This window comes from Ochotona princeps, chromosome 22 (assembly GCF_030435755.1).
Source record: "Ochotona princeps isolate mOchPri1 chromosome 22, mOchPri1.hap1, whole genome shotgun sequence".
Taxonomy (NCBI): Eukaryota; Metazoa; Chordata; class Mammalia; order Lagomorpha; family Ochotonidae; genus Ochotona; species Ochotona princeps.
Genome location: NC_080853.1, coordinates 15,953,320 through 15,969,925, shown reverse-complemented (window position 1 = coordinate 15,969,925; position 16,606 = coordinate 15,953,320). Strand labels below are relative to the sequence as shown.

The window sequence follows — 16,606 nt, the reverse complement described above, 5'->3', positions numbered from 1 at the left end:
CAGACGCGTGTCGTCTCTGGTGCATTCTGTTCTCCACACACTGACCTGGTTAGGATATCAGTCAGGTCACACTGTGCTCAGAACTTCTCGGTGACTCTCATCTCACTTGGCCGAAGCCCGTGTCCCTGCTGTGTCTTCCACATACCTCTGTGGCCTGCGCCCAGCGTGTCACCTCATCTCCTGATTGTCACCCTTTGCTTCTCCACAGTTTTGCAGAGCTCAGAAAACCCCATCTATCGACTGCCCCTTCCGTCTTTGGACTTACTTTTTGTGGGGTAGCTTCCACCCACAAAGCGGTGATTTGCTGCTCCCTCAGGATTGAATGGGGCATATTTCATTGCCTGTAGGCCTTCACGGTCCATCACATGTAAGATACAGCCTGTCCCACATGGCCCTTCTGTGCGCTTGATACTTTCTGACATGAGAAATAGTAGTTTTTAATAACTTCATGTAGCATATAAACTCCAGAGGTGGCTGTTGGGTTCTGTTGGCTTCTATATATCTAGCAACTTAAAAGGGTGCTTGGCACATAGTAGCACTGAATATATATTTGGTGAACACTCCACATTACAGATCTGCTTTTTTTTTTTAAAGAGCCTTGATAATTTTTAGGTTAACATGACGGATTTAAGAAAACAGAAGAAAAAAATTCTTTGCATAATCGCTAATACAGACATCTCTCCTATAAATAGCAGGATGTGAACTTGGTCCTGTTAGACAACCGTCTGTGTCCCAGGCTAGGTTTGTGCAAGGTGCCCTGTGCCTCAGTTGTCAAATTTGTTTTATTTGTCTGTAACAGAGTCTAGTTCAAGCTAATTTGACCCCATGGACAAAGGATTTCGGAGTGTTACTGTCAGCCTCGTGGCTACTTGTCATCACTGCCACTAGGGTGATAGACAATTCACATCACCCTAAAGCATCTCATTCCAGAATTTTCTCGGCTCTTGTTCCTTTAGATGGAAAGTAGAGAGATTCCGCTTCTGCTGTTTTATTCTGTTTCTCCGGGGAGCATCCTGTGTAGAGATCCATTTTACTTTCCATTTAACTCAGCAGATAGTTCAGTAGCTCCTGGGTGGTGTCCGGCAGTTTGCAAGGCCTGAAAATGTTGGGGTGCATAAAGTGACCCAGCCTTTGTCTTCATGGAACTTGAGTTGAGCAGAGACATCAGACCTGCATGGGGAAAGTACTAGTGGCCACAGGTGGATGCCACAGCAACAGTATCTATTGCAAAAAGAGCTCTGGCCTGAACTTGGTGGTGGTTTCATGCCTGTCACTGTTCTAAAATCTTTCTGATTTCACTCATCTTCCTGCCAGCACCCCTGAGGTGGATCCTGTTGCTACCCTGCTTTATACTTTGAAGAGGCTGGGCCACCAGCTTGGCTGGTTAACTTGCTGGTTAGCCCAGTCAGAGGCTGGATCTTCGCTGCTGTCCTGGGGACCTAACCCAAGGGAGGACTGTTCAAGAGGGCTGTGGCAAGCTGAAATCTGAAAGCACAACTTGAAGTGTAGGGGATGGCATGCACAGCTGCTGAATAGAAAGGAATCAGGAGAAGGTGGATCTTGGGAAATGCCTAGAGGAGGCAGGAGGGTAGATGGGAGAGAGAGGGAGAGGTGGAAACTGGCAGGGCATGACGAGGAGTTAGCATCTGGTCTTCCTGGAGAGCTGAGGACTCGTGATGTCCTTGAAATGGCCATAGGAATGTATTCCCCCGACCCAGCTGCTATTCTGGTTAAGCCTCCCCAGTTCCCTCGCCCTTCCCCCGGGGTGCCCAGGCACTGTCTGGGAGAGGGGCATGCCCCATGCCTGGAGCTCTTATAGAGAACAGTGTAGTGAACTGTTTTTTTTTTTTTTTTTGCCCCAGGTTTAAGCGCTGTCATGCTGTTGGCCTTGACAATCCTAGCTGGTGGCCAGGCTCTGACGCCCACACACTACCTCAGCCAGCATGATGTGGAGAGACTAAAAGCATCACTGGACCGCCCTTTCACAGATCTGCAGTCTGCCTTCTACTCCATAGTGGGACTAAGCAACCTTGGTGCCCAGGTGCCAGATGCCAAGGTAAGTCCACTTGAGTCTCGGGCCTGAGTGGCTAACAGAACCCTCATCCCGCCGCATGTCCCTTTTGAATACTTTGAAATGAACTCTGGCTCAACAGAGGATGACCAAAGGTGTGTTCCTGACAAGCTGTGTTTATTTCCATGTGATGGATTGTCCAGATGCCTGCTATGGATATAGGAACGGGCCAGATGTCTCTCTTAGCATGATATAAAGCAGCACAGGTTCTGGATCCTCTGAAGCTCTGTGAATCTGTTGAGTATCATATATGTTTGTTAAGTTTCCTGGATGCATGGCTAAATAATAGAGGAATTCAGAGTGGAGAGCACACATAGCACCTAGAACAGTGACAGGGCTGGCATTGTGGCAGGACAGCACTGCCTGCAGTGCTGACATTCTGTGTGGGCACCTGTTAGAGGCCTGGCTACTCTAGTTCTGATCAAACTCCTTGCTGATGTGCCTGGGAAGGCAGTGGAAACCTGAGTCCTTGGGTCCTGCTACCCACATGGGAGACCTGAATGGAGTTGCAGGCTCCTGGCTTCAGCCTGACCCAGTCCTGGCTGTTGCAGCCATTTGGGGAGTGAACCAGAGGATGGAAGATCTCTGTCTCTGTAACTGTGCCTTTGAACTAAATAAAGATCTTATTAAAACCCACCCATTTATTAACTGATGATCCTGTAGGTCAGAAGCCTAGGTGATCTTTCTTTGACTGTCTGTCTAGTATGTCATCTCAGAAGGAAGGTATTGCTAGGCCGGGTGCTTGTTGGGGCCCAAGGAGGAGCATTTGCTTCCAGGTGCATACGTGTTGACAGTAGAGCTCAGCTAATCCAAAGCCTGGAGCCTGGAGCTCCTTCCGGATCTCCCACATGGGTGCAGAGTCCCAAGGCTTTGGGTTGTCCTTGAGTGCTTTCCCAGGCCACAAGCAGGGAGCTGCATGGAAGATGGGGCCATTAGGATTATAAGTGATGCCCATATGGGATCCAGCGCGTGCACAGGACTTTAGCCACTAGGCTACCATGCCGGGCCCACAATAAATAAATCTTTAAAAAAAAAAAGTATTTTAGAAAAGAAAACCTTTCCTCCACCCTTCACTCCCCTCTAGCTGCTAGCTTCTCACTTCCCACACAGCCACATTTTCCACAGAGCTGTTCAGGCTTGAGTCTTGGTCTCCTCACCCTGGCCACTCCAGTCAGTTTTTCCACCAGTGACCTCTGAACTGTTAAAGCCAAAGACATTTTCCAGCATCCATGCCGTTGACACAGGATGGACTGATTGTGTCCAGCTGCCACTGTATCGCCTGACTCTCCTTCCTTTCGGGAACGTCCTCTCAGCTTCCAGCTCTCTTGCCTGGGCCATCTGATGCCCCGGCACCTTAAGTGTGAGATTGAGCTCGCACCCCTCACCCTATACACGCGCTGGGATCCCATATTGGCACCGGTTATAATCCTGAGCTCCAGCCGTTGTGACCACTTGGGGAGTGAATCAGCTGACGGAAGATCTTCCTCTCTGTATATCTGACTTTGCAATAAAAATAAATTTAAAAAAAATTTATTTATTTATTTTTTATCGGAAAGGAGGCATATTTACCGATAGAAGGAGAGACAGAAAGATCCTCCATCCACTGGTTCATTCCTCAAGTGGTCACAGTGGCTGGAGCTAAGCTGATCAGGAGCCTCATCCTGGTCTCCCACACAGGTACAGGATCTCAAGGCTCTGGGCTGTGCTCTGCTGCTTTCCCATGCCAAGGCAGGGAGCTGGATGGGAAGTGGAGCAGCTGGAACACAAACTGGTACCCATATGGGATCCCAGGCGTGCAAGATGAAGACTTTAGCCACTATGCTACCACACTAGGCTCCTTAAAATGAGTCTTGAGTTAGTTAAAGTGGTCTAAACGTTAACTGTGTAGGGAGGGGAGTTGAAGCGGTGAGAGGACAGGATTCTAGTTGGAGAGCGGCCTAAGGGGAGCCTGGATCCTGGAACGGCACCTTGCATTTGTTTGGAGCAGCTGGCAGTTTATGGGAGGGGAAGTGTGACAAGTAGGTGTGGTATGGGTGCTCTTGGCAGGGTATGCCTGGGTCGTAGTCACAATGTCTCAAGAGATTACACAGCCCATTCTCAGAGGAAGCAGAGCCATTGGTGAGGGAGATGGAAAGAAAATCTCTTAGTAGGACTTGAAGGTGGGTTAGGAGGAGGGAACTATAGAGAAATGGCTAGAGAGAAGCGTCCATGTTGGGGTGTCCACGCAGGGCTGAGTCTGCTGCAATTGGACATGCTCTCCCCGAGCCTCCTGGGCTTGCTCTGCATGGCTGGTGGGACGCGGCTTTCAGCATCTTGAGCTTGGACACTGAACACTGCTAGTGTTCCCCTGGGCTTACCTTTGCTAAGAAGTACAGCAGGGGTGTTGCTAGTTCCCCTCCTGAGCAGATCACTGTGGTTGGTCTCCGGGGAGATGGGTGTAGGTAGGCTAGGTGGCCTGGCTTTGCATTCTAGCATGACTGCAGAGTGAGTTTGGTCTACTTGCTTCTTCCCCTCCCTAAGGCCTGGAATAAACCTAAGATGTGAAGTTTGAGTGGGGATTGAATGAATCGTGCACTTGGGGTGCTCAGGGCAATGTTTCACCATTTCTGAGCGCTCACGAATGACAGACACACTGACCCTAGGTGTCCTGCTGCCTTGGGTGTTGATGTTTCGTCACTGCTGCGCCAGGTAGTGACAAAGCTCCTGGGATGCATGCCCCCTCTCCTGAAAGGACTGCGTCAGGGCCCTAATTTATGCAAGGGGAAGTCTTTTTTTTCTTTCCTTTCTTCCTCTGTTTTCTCTCAATCCTCTGGTAGAAACTTACTAGTTGGGAGGCTCTTGAACTTTATTCATAAAATTTAAGCAGTGGCTGTTCAGCACAACATTTCAGATGCTTCTTGGGACACACACATCCCATACTGGAGGAATTGCTGGGATTTGAGTCCCCTGTTGGTACTACTGAATTGTTCACAATTGCTACTGCAATGTTAACTGTGCTTTTTTTTTTTTTTTTTTTTTTTTGAAAGGCAAATATGTAGAGAGAAAACGAGACAGATTTCCCATCTGCTGATTCACTCCCCAAATGGCCACAACAGCTAGAGTTGAGGCAATCTGAAGCCAAGAACCTGGAGCTTCCTCCAATTCTCCCATGTAGGTGCATTGGGCTATCCTTTTGGGCCCAAGGCCTTGGGCCGTCTTCTGCTGCTCTACCAGGCCACAGCAAAGAACTGGATGGGAAGTGGAGCAGCTGAGACATGAACCAGCACCTGTATGGGACGCTGATGCTTGTAGGTAGAGGATTAGCCTTTTGAGCTATCGTGCTGGCCCCCCGACTCTGCTTCCAGTTCCGACATTTTGTTATTGTGCGTCCTGGGAGGCAGCAGGAAATGGCTGGGGTTGGTGTGTCTTGCTACTTGAGAGACACAGATTGAGCTCCTGGCTTGGACTTTGGCCTGATCCAACTTAAGCTGTTGTGGACATTTAGGAGGTGAGCCAACAGATGGAAGATAAATAAATAATGTTTTTAAAATTATAAGAGTGTTTTGGGTGAAGTAACACAAAAGTATTGAAATAATGCTTTGTATAAGTGAAGTTGAACATGTTTTCATTTGATTATTTTTCATAACGCTTGCCTGTTTTCCTGCTAAACTGTGGTCTTCTTGTCAGACTATTTAGTGGAGTTTTAAGCCTTTATCTATAATGTAAATTAAAAATTAAATATATTGTCTCAAAAATAAAAACTTTGAAGTTTTTGGAAAAATAAACACAGATCTTAAGAGAACAGTTAACAGCTGTCCCGGGGCAGTCATGGCCAGAGCAGGGGAGAGACGGGGAGGCTTCTCCCTCCCTTCCTTCAGGCCAGTTACTCTTCCTGGGAGGTCAGTCATTTGGGGGGTTTCCAGTGTCTAGAACATTCCTGCGTGCAGGAACAGAGTATATGGAGCTCACTGGAAGCCTTAATGGACAGCTTAAAACTTTACTGAAGTAAAAACTGCCTCAGCTTTCCCCAGTCACCGTGTGTGTCACCACTCAGCCTTGACTTTTTCTCTGTTTAGAAAGCCTGCACCTTCATCAAATCTAAACTTGACCCCAGCAACGTGGAGTCCCTCTTCTATGCTGCCCAGGCCAGCCAGGCCCTTTCAGGGTGTGAGGTGAGTTCAGTCCCGCGCCAAAGCAAGCTGTGAAGGACGTTTTTAAGGGGGAGTGGTGCTATCAGGGGTTTTGGCTTGTTTGTTTTAAGGATGAGGATGTTTCGGTGGTTTGTAACTTTCCCCTATAGTTGTTGCTGTTATTCTGGGAGGACTTGGCTTTGCCTTTCCATTTCCCTTTAACATAAAAAAACTGTACACCCCCACACTGGATTTCCGGAAGCCACTTTACTGAACACAGGAGTACCATGTGCAGTAACTTGTCATGTGCTCTTAAGGAGAACTGAGCTGGGGTTTTAAAACCATTGTTTTCTGGTGTTTAAGGATTAGAGGGGCACCTGCGTGAGGCTGGCGTGACTGGCCTCTGCTCCGGGCGCTGTGTCAGGCATGTTGGTCACACGTCACCAGGACCTGTGCTGACACCCAGTGTCTGCTGATCCTTCCTCAGATCTCAGTTTCCAACGAGACCAAGGAACTGCTCCTGGCGACCGTCAGTGAAGACTCCTCTGTTGCCCAAATCTACCACGCCGTCGCAGCCCTCAGTGGCCTTGGCCTTCCCTTGGCATCCCAGGAAGCACTCACTGCCCTTACCACTCGGCTTGGCAAGGAGGAGACCGTCCTGGCGTGAGTTGTCGGCTTGAGGCTTCTTGGTGGTGGGAGGTGTCCATCATCGGTGCTGCCATCATTTCTTTTCTTTTCTTGCCTTGTCTTTTTTTTTTTTTTTTTTTTCAAGATTTATTTATTTTCATTGGAATGGCAGATTTACAGAGAGGAGAGACAAAGATCATCTGTCTGCTGGTTCACTCCCCATGTGGCCGTTATGGATGGAGCTGAACTGATCCAAAGCCAGGAGCCAGGAGCTTCTTCCTGGTCTCCCACATGGGTACATGGTCCCAAAGCTTTGGACCATCCTCAGCTGATTTCCCAGACCTCCAGCCAGGATACAAACCTGCACACGTATGGGTTCCTGGCTCTTGCAAAGCTACTGCACCGGGTCCCAGTTACTTCCATTTCTTGGGTGCCTACTGTGTAACAGGTGCTCTGCCAGGCACTGCAGTCCTAAAGTTGAGTAATAGCAGATAAGATCACTGTTGTTGGGAGTGCACATACGTACAGTCCTTTGCAAGTTGCTTTGGCAGAGCGCGCTGGATGGGCATTGAGCTTGGTGGCTGTGATGTTCCCTGTGACACCCACATCCTGTATCAAAGGGTCTGCCTCAGTTTCCGCTTCTGCTTCTGACCGTAGCTTCCTGGGAGGCATCGTGACGGCTACAGCACTCAGTCCCCTTGCTACCCGTTTAGGGGACACAGATGGAGTTCTGGGTTCCCAGCAGCAGCCTAGCCCAGCAGCAGCTATTGCTGGCATCTGGGAGTGAATCAACAGATGGGAACTCTCTTTTCTCTGTCTCTTGTTTTTATCTCTCTGCCTTTCAAATAAAATAAATAAGCAAGCCAATTACTGGCACACAGAGACACAGTTGCCATTGGACATTAGAGGGCTAACCCATGCGGGAGAAGTGCAAGTGAGGCCAGGAGGCCAGGGGCATATCTTGTGGGAGCATGCCCAGGACGAGCAACTTTAGGAGCCACACTCCACTGCCCTCCCTAGGCTCCAGGAGGGTCAAGCACCCTCAGCAAAGGGCCTTAGCAACTTTCCTGTATGTTATTAATGGAAATATGTAATTGATTTCAAGGTGGTGAACGTCACAGGATGATAAGGTTGTTTTAATATTACACCCTCCTTGAAGGCCGTTTTTATTGTTTTCTGTGTCTCCCACTAAACCACCCTGAAAAAGTATATGGTAGGGCCTGGTGGCATGGCCTAGTGGCTAAGGCCTTCGCCTTGAATGTGCCAGGATCACATATGGTCACCGGTTCTATAAAAATAAAATAAATCTAAAAAAATAAATAAATATTAAAAAAAAAAGTATGTGGTAGACTTGGAGTCCCATTCATTCTTAAGCAGAAAGTTGGTGATTCCAGCTCCACAACAGTAAGATTGCTTCCCATGTTTTGTTGGCTAACTCCCCAGTTGATCTCTGAACTTGAAGCTTTGTAAGGGCAGGGTCCACTGTCAGTTCCTTCTCCCTCTATCTCGATATCTCTAACTCTGACACCTTGCTCACACTCACAGTAACCAGCAGCAGGGCAGGTTGTTTTGGGCACACTTTGGCCAGGCCTTGGCTCTGTGGTATTTGGGACCACATGTGTTGATCTCTGCCGTGATCCTTTGGGTGGAATTCTTCCGTGGTCACCACCATCTCATGTCATGATGTCCCCCTGATACGTCTTTTTTTTTTTTTTTTTTAAGTTTTATTTATTTTTATTGGGAAGGCAGATATGCAGAGAGAAGGAGAAACAGCAAAATCTTCCATCTGCTGGTTCACTCCCCAAGTGGCCACAACAGCCAGAATTGAGCCAATTTGAAGCCAGGAGCTTCTACCAGGTCTCCCACACAGGTGCAGGGTTCCAAGGCTTTGTGCTGTCCTCGACTGCTTTCCCAGGCCACAAACAGGGAGCTGGATTGTAAGTGGAGCAGCCAGAATATGAACTGGCATCCATATGGGATCCCAGTGGATGCAAGGCAAGGACTTTAGCCACTAGGCTATTGCGCTGGACCCTATGTCTTACTCCAGTGCCAGCTTCTGCAGAAATGTTGCTTTGGACTCCAGGCACAAAAAGAATCTTTCTGAGTCCTAGAACAGGAAGTACAAGGGAAGCACATGCAGTTGGGAGGCAGGTGGACTTGGCCTTGGGCAGCAGAGAGTTCCTTCCTTGTTTGGTGACTTTGGGGCAGTACTGGCGTCTGTGAGCTAGGTTTGGAGATGTTAGCATTAGGGAGACAGTTGACATAACAGCCCACAACCAGCCTGGCTCCTAGGGAGCACACAGGAAATGGAACTGCTTCTGATAGCACTCACTGTCTGGGCCGCTTTCTCTGGGAGCTGACCAGTGGCTGTCCTGGTTCTGTTGTGGTTATTTCTATATTAAATAACAAGCTTACGGAGCTTGACCCTAGTTAGATGCCGGCCAGAACAAATGAAGTGTAAAAACAACCCGCCTGTTGCTTCTCTTGGGTAGAAACAACACAGGAATAAAGAGTTCAAGTAGAATCTTTTTTCAGCAGGGGTGCAGGGTTGTAGATATTTATCTTTGTTTGGAAGACAGAATGACACAGAGAGGAAGAGACGGAGATCTGCCATTTAGTGGTTCAGCCCCACAGCTGGCTGCAGTGGCAAGGGCTGGGCCAGGCTGAAGCCAAGAGCCTGGACTCCATCCAGGGTTCCATGTGGGTGACGGGCCCAGACACTTGGATCATCGTGCACTGCTTTCCCAAATGTGTTACTGGGGAGCTGAATCCACAGTTGAGCATCTGGGACTTGAACTTGTGCTGTGGTAGGGAATGCTGGTGTTGTAAGCAGTGGCTTGACCCAGTGCACCACAACACTTAACCCCAAGTGGAGTTGTTTTTGAGTCTTAACTTTTTTGCTCAGTACCCCTGTGACTCCCTAGTAGGCTGTTTAGCTCACTTAAATGTTAGTATGGTTTCTTGTAAGATTTGTATATTTACTTGAAAGCAGGGGCAGAGAGAGGTCTTTCATCTGCTGGTTCACTCCCCAAATGGCTACAATAGCCTGAGCTGGGCCGGTCCAATGGCAGGAATCGGGAGCTTCCTCCAGGTCTTTCCTGTGGGTTCAGGGGCCCAAGGACGAGAGCCATGCTCCACTGTTTTCCCAGACACATTAGCAGGGAGGTGTATGGGAAGTGGAGTAGCTAGGACTCAAGACTAGTGTTCTTATTGGATTCCAGTGCCACAGGCAGTGGTTTTACCCACTATACCACAGTTTAGGATCTAAAAGTCAGTATTTTGATAGTTTATCAGTTATGTAGGATTATTGTGAAAATTAAACTGTTAGAAATCCTGAATTCTTTTTTGCTAATTATACCTTCTTAAAGAAAAATCTGGACTCTTCTGAATAGCTTGATTTTAAGCAGTCTTATTCTAGGAAGTGTATATTCATAAACTTGAATGAAAAGAGGAACTTGCAGGTTTGGATAAGCTGCAGAGATGTCGCCTGGGCTCTCAAGCCATCTCTGAGTCACGTCCAGCAGGACAGGGGCTACTTCTGTTGTGTTGAGAGATAGTCACTGCTGCTGGTGGCTGCATTTCATCTTGAAAACAGTGTCCTAATTAAGAAGTTTCTCCTGGGCTACCAGCCTGGCCGAGCGCCACATTTCCTGTGGATAAATGTGGGCTCTGCCTCTTGTTTGGAAAGTCAGTTTTAATGTTTTCTAGTACATCATAACAACAGACATGCCCTAAGGCATCACTGAATGTGCCGGAGCCTTCACTGTCCATGAACCGTGTTGTCGTAATGGAATTAATTTTCCATGGAGAGAATCTAAATTGTCATGATATTAACGTACGTAGGCAGATCCTTACTCTGTGTTCCCTGACACAGCCCCTGGATAAGTAAGTGGTGGTTTCACCGAAGGGCCATCTCCTGCGAGTTAAGCAATTATTCTAAGGTTGAACGGCCATCTGTGTCACCACCAGGGGGCCTCAGTGGCCTCCATTTCACACCTAAAAGGCACCATTTGTATTTTCCAAATTATCTGCACTGAGAAAATGAATCATAATTTTAAAATTTATGTATATTCACCTATCACATTCCACTTTCAGAAGTGTATCTTGTAGACTGAGACTCATGAATGAATACATGGATACACCATAAAAAAAAAAAAGAACCAAGTTCTGATTATAAACAGCTCCACAGTGGTAACCTCAAAACCATGATACTAAATGAAAGCAGCCCAACAAAGAACTGTCACATGTGGTATTATTTGGCTTACATGAAATCTGCAACACAGGCAGATCTGTAGACACCAGTGGCAAGTGCGGCAGGGAGGCAGGATAGAGTCAGGGAGTGGCCTCGGGGTTAGATGTGAGGCCCTTGAAACAGAGCGGGCTTCCTGGGAGTGGGTGAGCTGGACCTGTGCCTGCTCCCTGTGCCTACACTTCTTCCTGCTGCTTCTGTTGCCTGAGTTGCCTTCTGAAGCTAGAATTCTCTAATCTCTGTCACCTCTTTCTCAGGTGGATTGTAAGTAAATTCCTTAAAGGCTGCGATCAGAAAAAGAGGGTGGGGTAACTGTTTAGCCTGCTCGTTGAGACCCATGTCAGGACCTGGCTTCAGCACCTGGCTCCTGCTGCTTACCCGGGCTTCCTGCTAATGCAGACACTAGGTGGTATCTGCAGTGCTTGGATCCCTGCCACCCACCTGGGAGACCTGGATTCAGTTCCCAGCTTGATCCTGGCCAGTATGGGAAGTGGACCAGTAGATGTACCCACTCACTCTTTCTCTCCTAAAAACAACAAAGCAAGAAGAGCTATTTGTGAAGGCATTCGCGTATCTGTATACAGGGAGGGGAAAGTAAGAGAAGGGAGACTAGGCGTTCTTTGGACTCTGCATTTTACCTTCCAGAACAATACAGGCTCTACTGACAGCGGCCCACCTGTCCCAGCAGGCTGACCTGAGGACCATTGTGGAGGAGATTGAGGTGTGTATCTGTTTTGTCAAATGGGTCTCCCAGCTCCTGTTTGTGATACCTCTGTTATGCAGAGTCACGCCTGTGTGACTTGCTAGAGTCATTACCCAGGTCTTTGGATGAGGGCACTAAGTCCCATGGAACTCATGTTAGGTTGAATTAGACAACAGACTGCTTTTCCAGCCCCTGTCATCTTGGGCAAGGTGTTTAATGCCCCTACACCTGCCTTGGTTTCCTTATAAGGTGGTTGTAGGCACGGGTGAGGTTCTAAGTCCCTCATACCTGATGGGTGCTGGATGAGTGATTGTGTGTGTGGCTTTTGTCTTTCAGCTAGCATTTGCCCAGGACACCGTGCTGCTGGGCGAGCAGTCATGGGCAGTGATGACAGGTAGTGTTGGAGGTGTTGCTCATTGCCTGAGAGAGAGCTGTGTGTCTCTCTTCATCTTCTAGAGCACTGAGTGAGGACAAGTGCTGGGCTCTGTAGGTGATGTCCAAATGAACAGCTTTGGACTCCAGCCATGTTGAGATGCTGCCCAGAGCACTGCGACCTGGGCGATCTGCCTGCTGCCTGCAGTGGCTGGGGCCTCCCGTGGCAGGGACCCCTAGGCCAGAGCACACTCAAGAGCTGCAGGAGACAACTGTCTTTGTCACGTGTCTGTATGCGAGAATGGACTTTCTGCCTGGGCACCTTCTCTGAGAAAACTAAGTAACCCAAGTAATGATCTAGTTCAGAGCAGGAGATTCCTTGAAACTGTGCTGGGTGACGGCGGTGCGTGCCTTGTCTCTGTGATGGCTCAGCGTCACTGTGCTTCCCTTCTCTTGGGACAGGACCTTGTTGCTCGCCTGGATGAACTGGGGGGTGTGTATCTCCAGTTTGAAGAAGGCCTAGAAACAACAGCGTTATTTGTGGCTGCCACCTACAAGCTCATGGACCACGTGGGAACTGAGCCGTCCATCAAGGAGGTGCCTGTCTAACCATTCTCGGATGTGACACCCAAAGGGGTTGTCACTGTCACCTGCTACAGGGAGCTTTTTCCAGGAGGAGTGCTCAGACAGCACCTTGGGGTGTCTGTGTCCTGGGTGAGGCATTGAGAATGAGAAGTAGATGTCCGTCTGCAAGGAGCTTGGTGTCCGTGCGGCAGACATCAGTCCTGCTGCGGGCGGGAGGTGCTGGCGAGAAGGCCTCTTGAGTGGCGCTTGCCTTTGTCTTTGTTTTGTCCTCTTTCCCTCTGCTTGTCACATGAATGCTTTTGCTTTGGTGGCCCAGACAAATCCTATTGAGAATGCTCTGTCTGAAAATCTGCCTTTCTCTTCCCTTCTTCCCTCCCTCCTCCTCATCCTCAGAGTTAGTTAAATCTTAACTAATGCTTGCTGATTGACAGCTTGCTAAGCTCTGTGTTCAGGAGGAGCTTGGAGGTGGCCTGTCATGGGGGAAGTATTTCTAGTAGGACCTTCTGTGTATCCTCGTGTCTGTGAGAAAGTTCGTAGCCCTTGATTGAAAGCCTCTAAAATAAAAGCCGCTGTTGCTTACATGTTAGGAGAGATTTTGTGTTTGAAGTTAGAGCCTTTATTTCTTTTAACATTAAATAATTATTTCAGATAATTTAAGTTCATTTTTTCCTCCAGAGGCTATGAGGTAGTAATTTATTTATTTGCATTTTTATTCTGTCCTTTGCTTTAGCTTACATGTACGAGAGCTAGAAGCATCCTAATCTCTTTTCATGTTTGTTCCAAGTGGGAATGCAGGAGTTGAGCATCTGACAGTGCAGAGGATTCAGGATTCTCCTATGCACAGCAAGCTGGATTAATGAGCCCCATTCTGTGTTTACAATTTAAATATTGTCGCTTTATTTATTTCCAAGCCAGAGTAATTTTGCTGTCACTGCTTTTGACACAGCAGTTCTGGTGAACAGTTACCCATTTTATCATGTCAACATCCTAGTGATGGAAAAATGTAATTGGCACAATTAAGGGGAATTATTTCAAGTTGACTGTGAATAACATTGTCAGGAATAAGGTATTTCTTTTGTTAGGTGGTGGATTTAGAAAAAAAAAACTGAAATGGAAAATGTTTCCTCCTAATCAAATCGCTCCTGGCATCTTAACAACACCACCTTTTAGGTTCCACTTTCTGAATGCATTGCTTTTCATTTTCTCCTCTAAGCAGCCTATTTGTTCTTAATGGAGAGTACTTCAGTTTGTAGTAATGTATATCTTAGCCATAGAGTTTAGCCCTATAAGTATAAACCTAGCCCAGTGTACCAGATGTGAAGGGTTATGAGGGAAAGTGGTTTAGCCAGGAGAATGATGGGAATTGGTTAGGAATATTCTCTTGCAGAAAAATTCTGCAAACATGCATGTGAATTTTGCTCCTGTCCCTGCCACCTCCCAGGCACACGTAGGCATTTTACATGTGTATGCCAGTGTCTTGGGGAATTATTTGCAAAATGACTGACATGTAAATGTGCATCTTTCAGTTTGCAGTGGAAGGCAGAAAACCAGCCTAATCTATGTTTGACCTTTAAAAGCAGAATCCTTGGCTTTATGGGCGAAAGGCCTTCAGGGCTCACGTGGCACAGATGTGGGCTGATGCCTATGGAGGTGGGATCAGGTAGCTCTGGTTGCCCTGCCTCTCCATCTCCAGCTGTGTTTCCTCTGCCCTTAGGACCAGGTCATCCAGCTGATGAACACCATCTTCAGCAAGAAGAGCTTTGAGTCACTCCCAGAAGCCTTCAGCGTGGCCGCAGCTGCGGCTGCCCTCTCCCAGAATCGCTTCCACGTGCCCGTGGTGGTAGTGCCCGAGAGCTCTGGTTCCGAAACGCACGAGCAGGCCATCCTACGGGTATGCCACCCAGACCGTTTCCACTGTAGGGGTACTCTGCCCATTGTAATTCCCGCAGTCACAGGCCAGCTGCACCAAAGGTAGGACTCAGGTCCCTCCACCTGGAGCAGGGGTCATGGCCTCTGAACGGTCTAGTCATAGAGCCCTCATGTCGAAGAGGTGGTGGTGTTGCGCTTCCTCATGAGGATTGGAAATAATACAGGTTTCAGTAAATTGTGTGCAGTAGAGTTATATGTGTGAGTCTGTAACTCCTTATATGTAGATAAGTCTGGATGTAGGGTATGTTTCTGTTTGCCATACTTAATGCACACGTTGTGTTAACACAGCGTTTGTAACCCCCAAGCAAGTGTGTCACTTACACTGGCAGCTGTTCAGTAAGTACCCAGTCTCTCCTTACCCCTTCACAGCCCAGACCACAGACTGCCTTTCTGGTGCCTAGTTTTGCCTCAGGGGCCATTTTGCTTGGACCCTGGTGATAACCTAAAATTTCATTTATTTATTTATTTATTTATTTATTTATTTGTAAGATTTATTTTGTCTATTTGAAAGTCAGGCTGCCAGAAAGAGGGAAGGAAAGACAGAGAGAGATCTTCATTTGCTTGTCCATTCCCCAAGTTGCTGCAGCAGCATGAGCTAGGCCAGTCCAAAGCCCAGGGTCAGGAGTTTCTTCCAGATCTCCCATTTGGTGCAAGTGCCAAAGCCTTGGACCATCCTGAGCTGCTTTTTCAGGCCATTAGCAGGGACCTGGACTGGAAGTGGAGCAACTGGGACTTGAACTGGCCATCAAAAAGATCTCTCTTTTTTTTTTTTTAAGACTGATTTATTGTTATTGAAAAGTCAGATATACAGAGAAGAAGGCAAGACAGAGAGGTAGATTTTGTGTCCATTGATTCACTCCAAGCAGCTGCCACGGCTGGAGCTGAATCAGTCTGAAGCCAGGAGCTTGGAACCTCTTCCGGGTCTCCCACTTGTTGCAAGGCTTTGGGCTGTCCTCTACTGCTTTCCCAGGCCACAAGCAGAGAGCTGGATGGGAAGTGGGGCTGCTAGGACACAATCCGGCATCCGTATGGGATCCTGGTGTGTTCAGGGTGAGGACTATAACCGCTAGGCTACCACGCAGGGCCCTCGACAATATTTTTTTCAAGAGTCTGTAGTAGAGTGAGTAGGACTGGAGATGAGAAAGAAGTAAATGTTAGCAGTGTGTGTGATTTGTGACCAGTCTCTCTCTTTCTGGGGCTTAGTTTCCTTCTGGGAACTGGGCAAGGTCTTCCCCAGTGCTCACATTTTGTAAAATGTCCTATCCCTAACCCAGTTGTCTTTTGCCTGATTTGGCTAGGCAGCTGAGCGAAGGGCAGTGACAAGTCCTGCAACCGGTCATCTGTTCTGCAGGCTTGCTCGTTGGAGCTGAAGGACTGCCAGCTTGATCACTACAGCTCATGTTTTGTTTATTTCTAGTTGCAAGTCTCTAACGTCCTGTCGCAGCCTCTGACCCAGGCCACCGTTAGGTTGGAACATGCTAAATCTGTTGCCTCCCGGGCCACTGTCCTCCAGAAGACCACCTTCACCGCTGTTGGGTGAGTCTGAGTGCGGGTTTGGGGAGCCCTGACGGTTTTTGGAAAGTTAACTTTTAGTCAGCATAACAGACCAATTTGGGTATTGTCAAAATCAGAGAAGCAAATTTATCCAAATTTCGCTCTGTAAATTTGATTTCTCGTTAAGTAGAAGAACTTTAAAAAAAAAGTTTTTTCATTTTATTTGAAAGGAAGAGAAACAGAGACAGAGCTCTTTCATCTGTTGGTTAACTCCCCAAATGCCCACTGCAGCTGAGGCCGGGCCAGGCTGAAGCTAGGAGTCCAGTACTCAGCTGGGGCCTCCCCTGTGGATGTCAGAGATCTGGTTGGTACCTGAAGCCGTCATTCGCTGCCTCCCAGGACGTGCATTAGCAGGAGCTGGAGTTGGAAGCAGACCTGAGACTTGAATCCTGATGTGCTGACATGGG

General features: G+C 47.9%; 1 protein-coding gene across 2 annotated transcripts in view; it reads left to right on the top strand.

Annotated features, from left to right (window-relative positions):
• Positions 1 to 16,606, top strand: part of RPN2 (ribophorin II) — a 42,000-nt gene that overhangs the window by 973 nt on the left and 24,421 nt on the right. For both annotated transcript variants that reach the window (XM_004585793.3, XM_012927186.2), the window contains exons 2-8: positions 1,863 to 2,056; positions 6,127 to 6,222; positions 6,668 to 6,843; positions 11,702 to 11,777; positions 12,594 to 12,728; positions 14,431 to 14,607; positions 16,063 to 16,181. In XM_004585793.3, the coding sequence (XP_004585850.2) occupies positions 1,863 to 2,056; positions 6,127 to 6,222; positions 6,668 to 6,843; positions 11,702 to 11,777; positions 12,594 to 12,728; positions 14,431 to 14,607; positions 16,063 to 16,181 (973 nt within the window). The remainder of the gene's footprint in view (positions 1 to 1,862; positions 2,057 to 6,126; positions 6,223 to 6,667; positions 6,844 to 11,701; positions 11,778 to 12,593; positions 12,729 to 14,430; positions 14,608 to 16,062; positions 16,182 to 16,606) is intronic.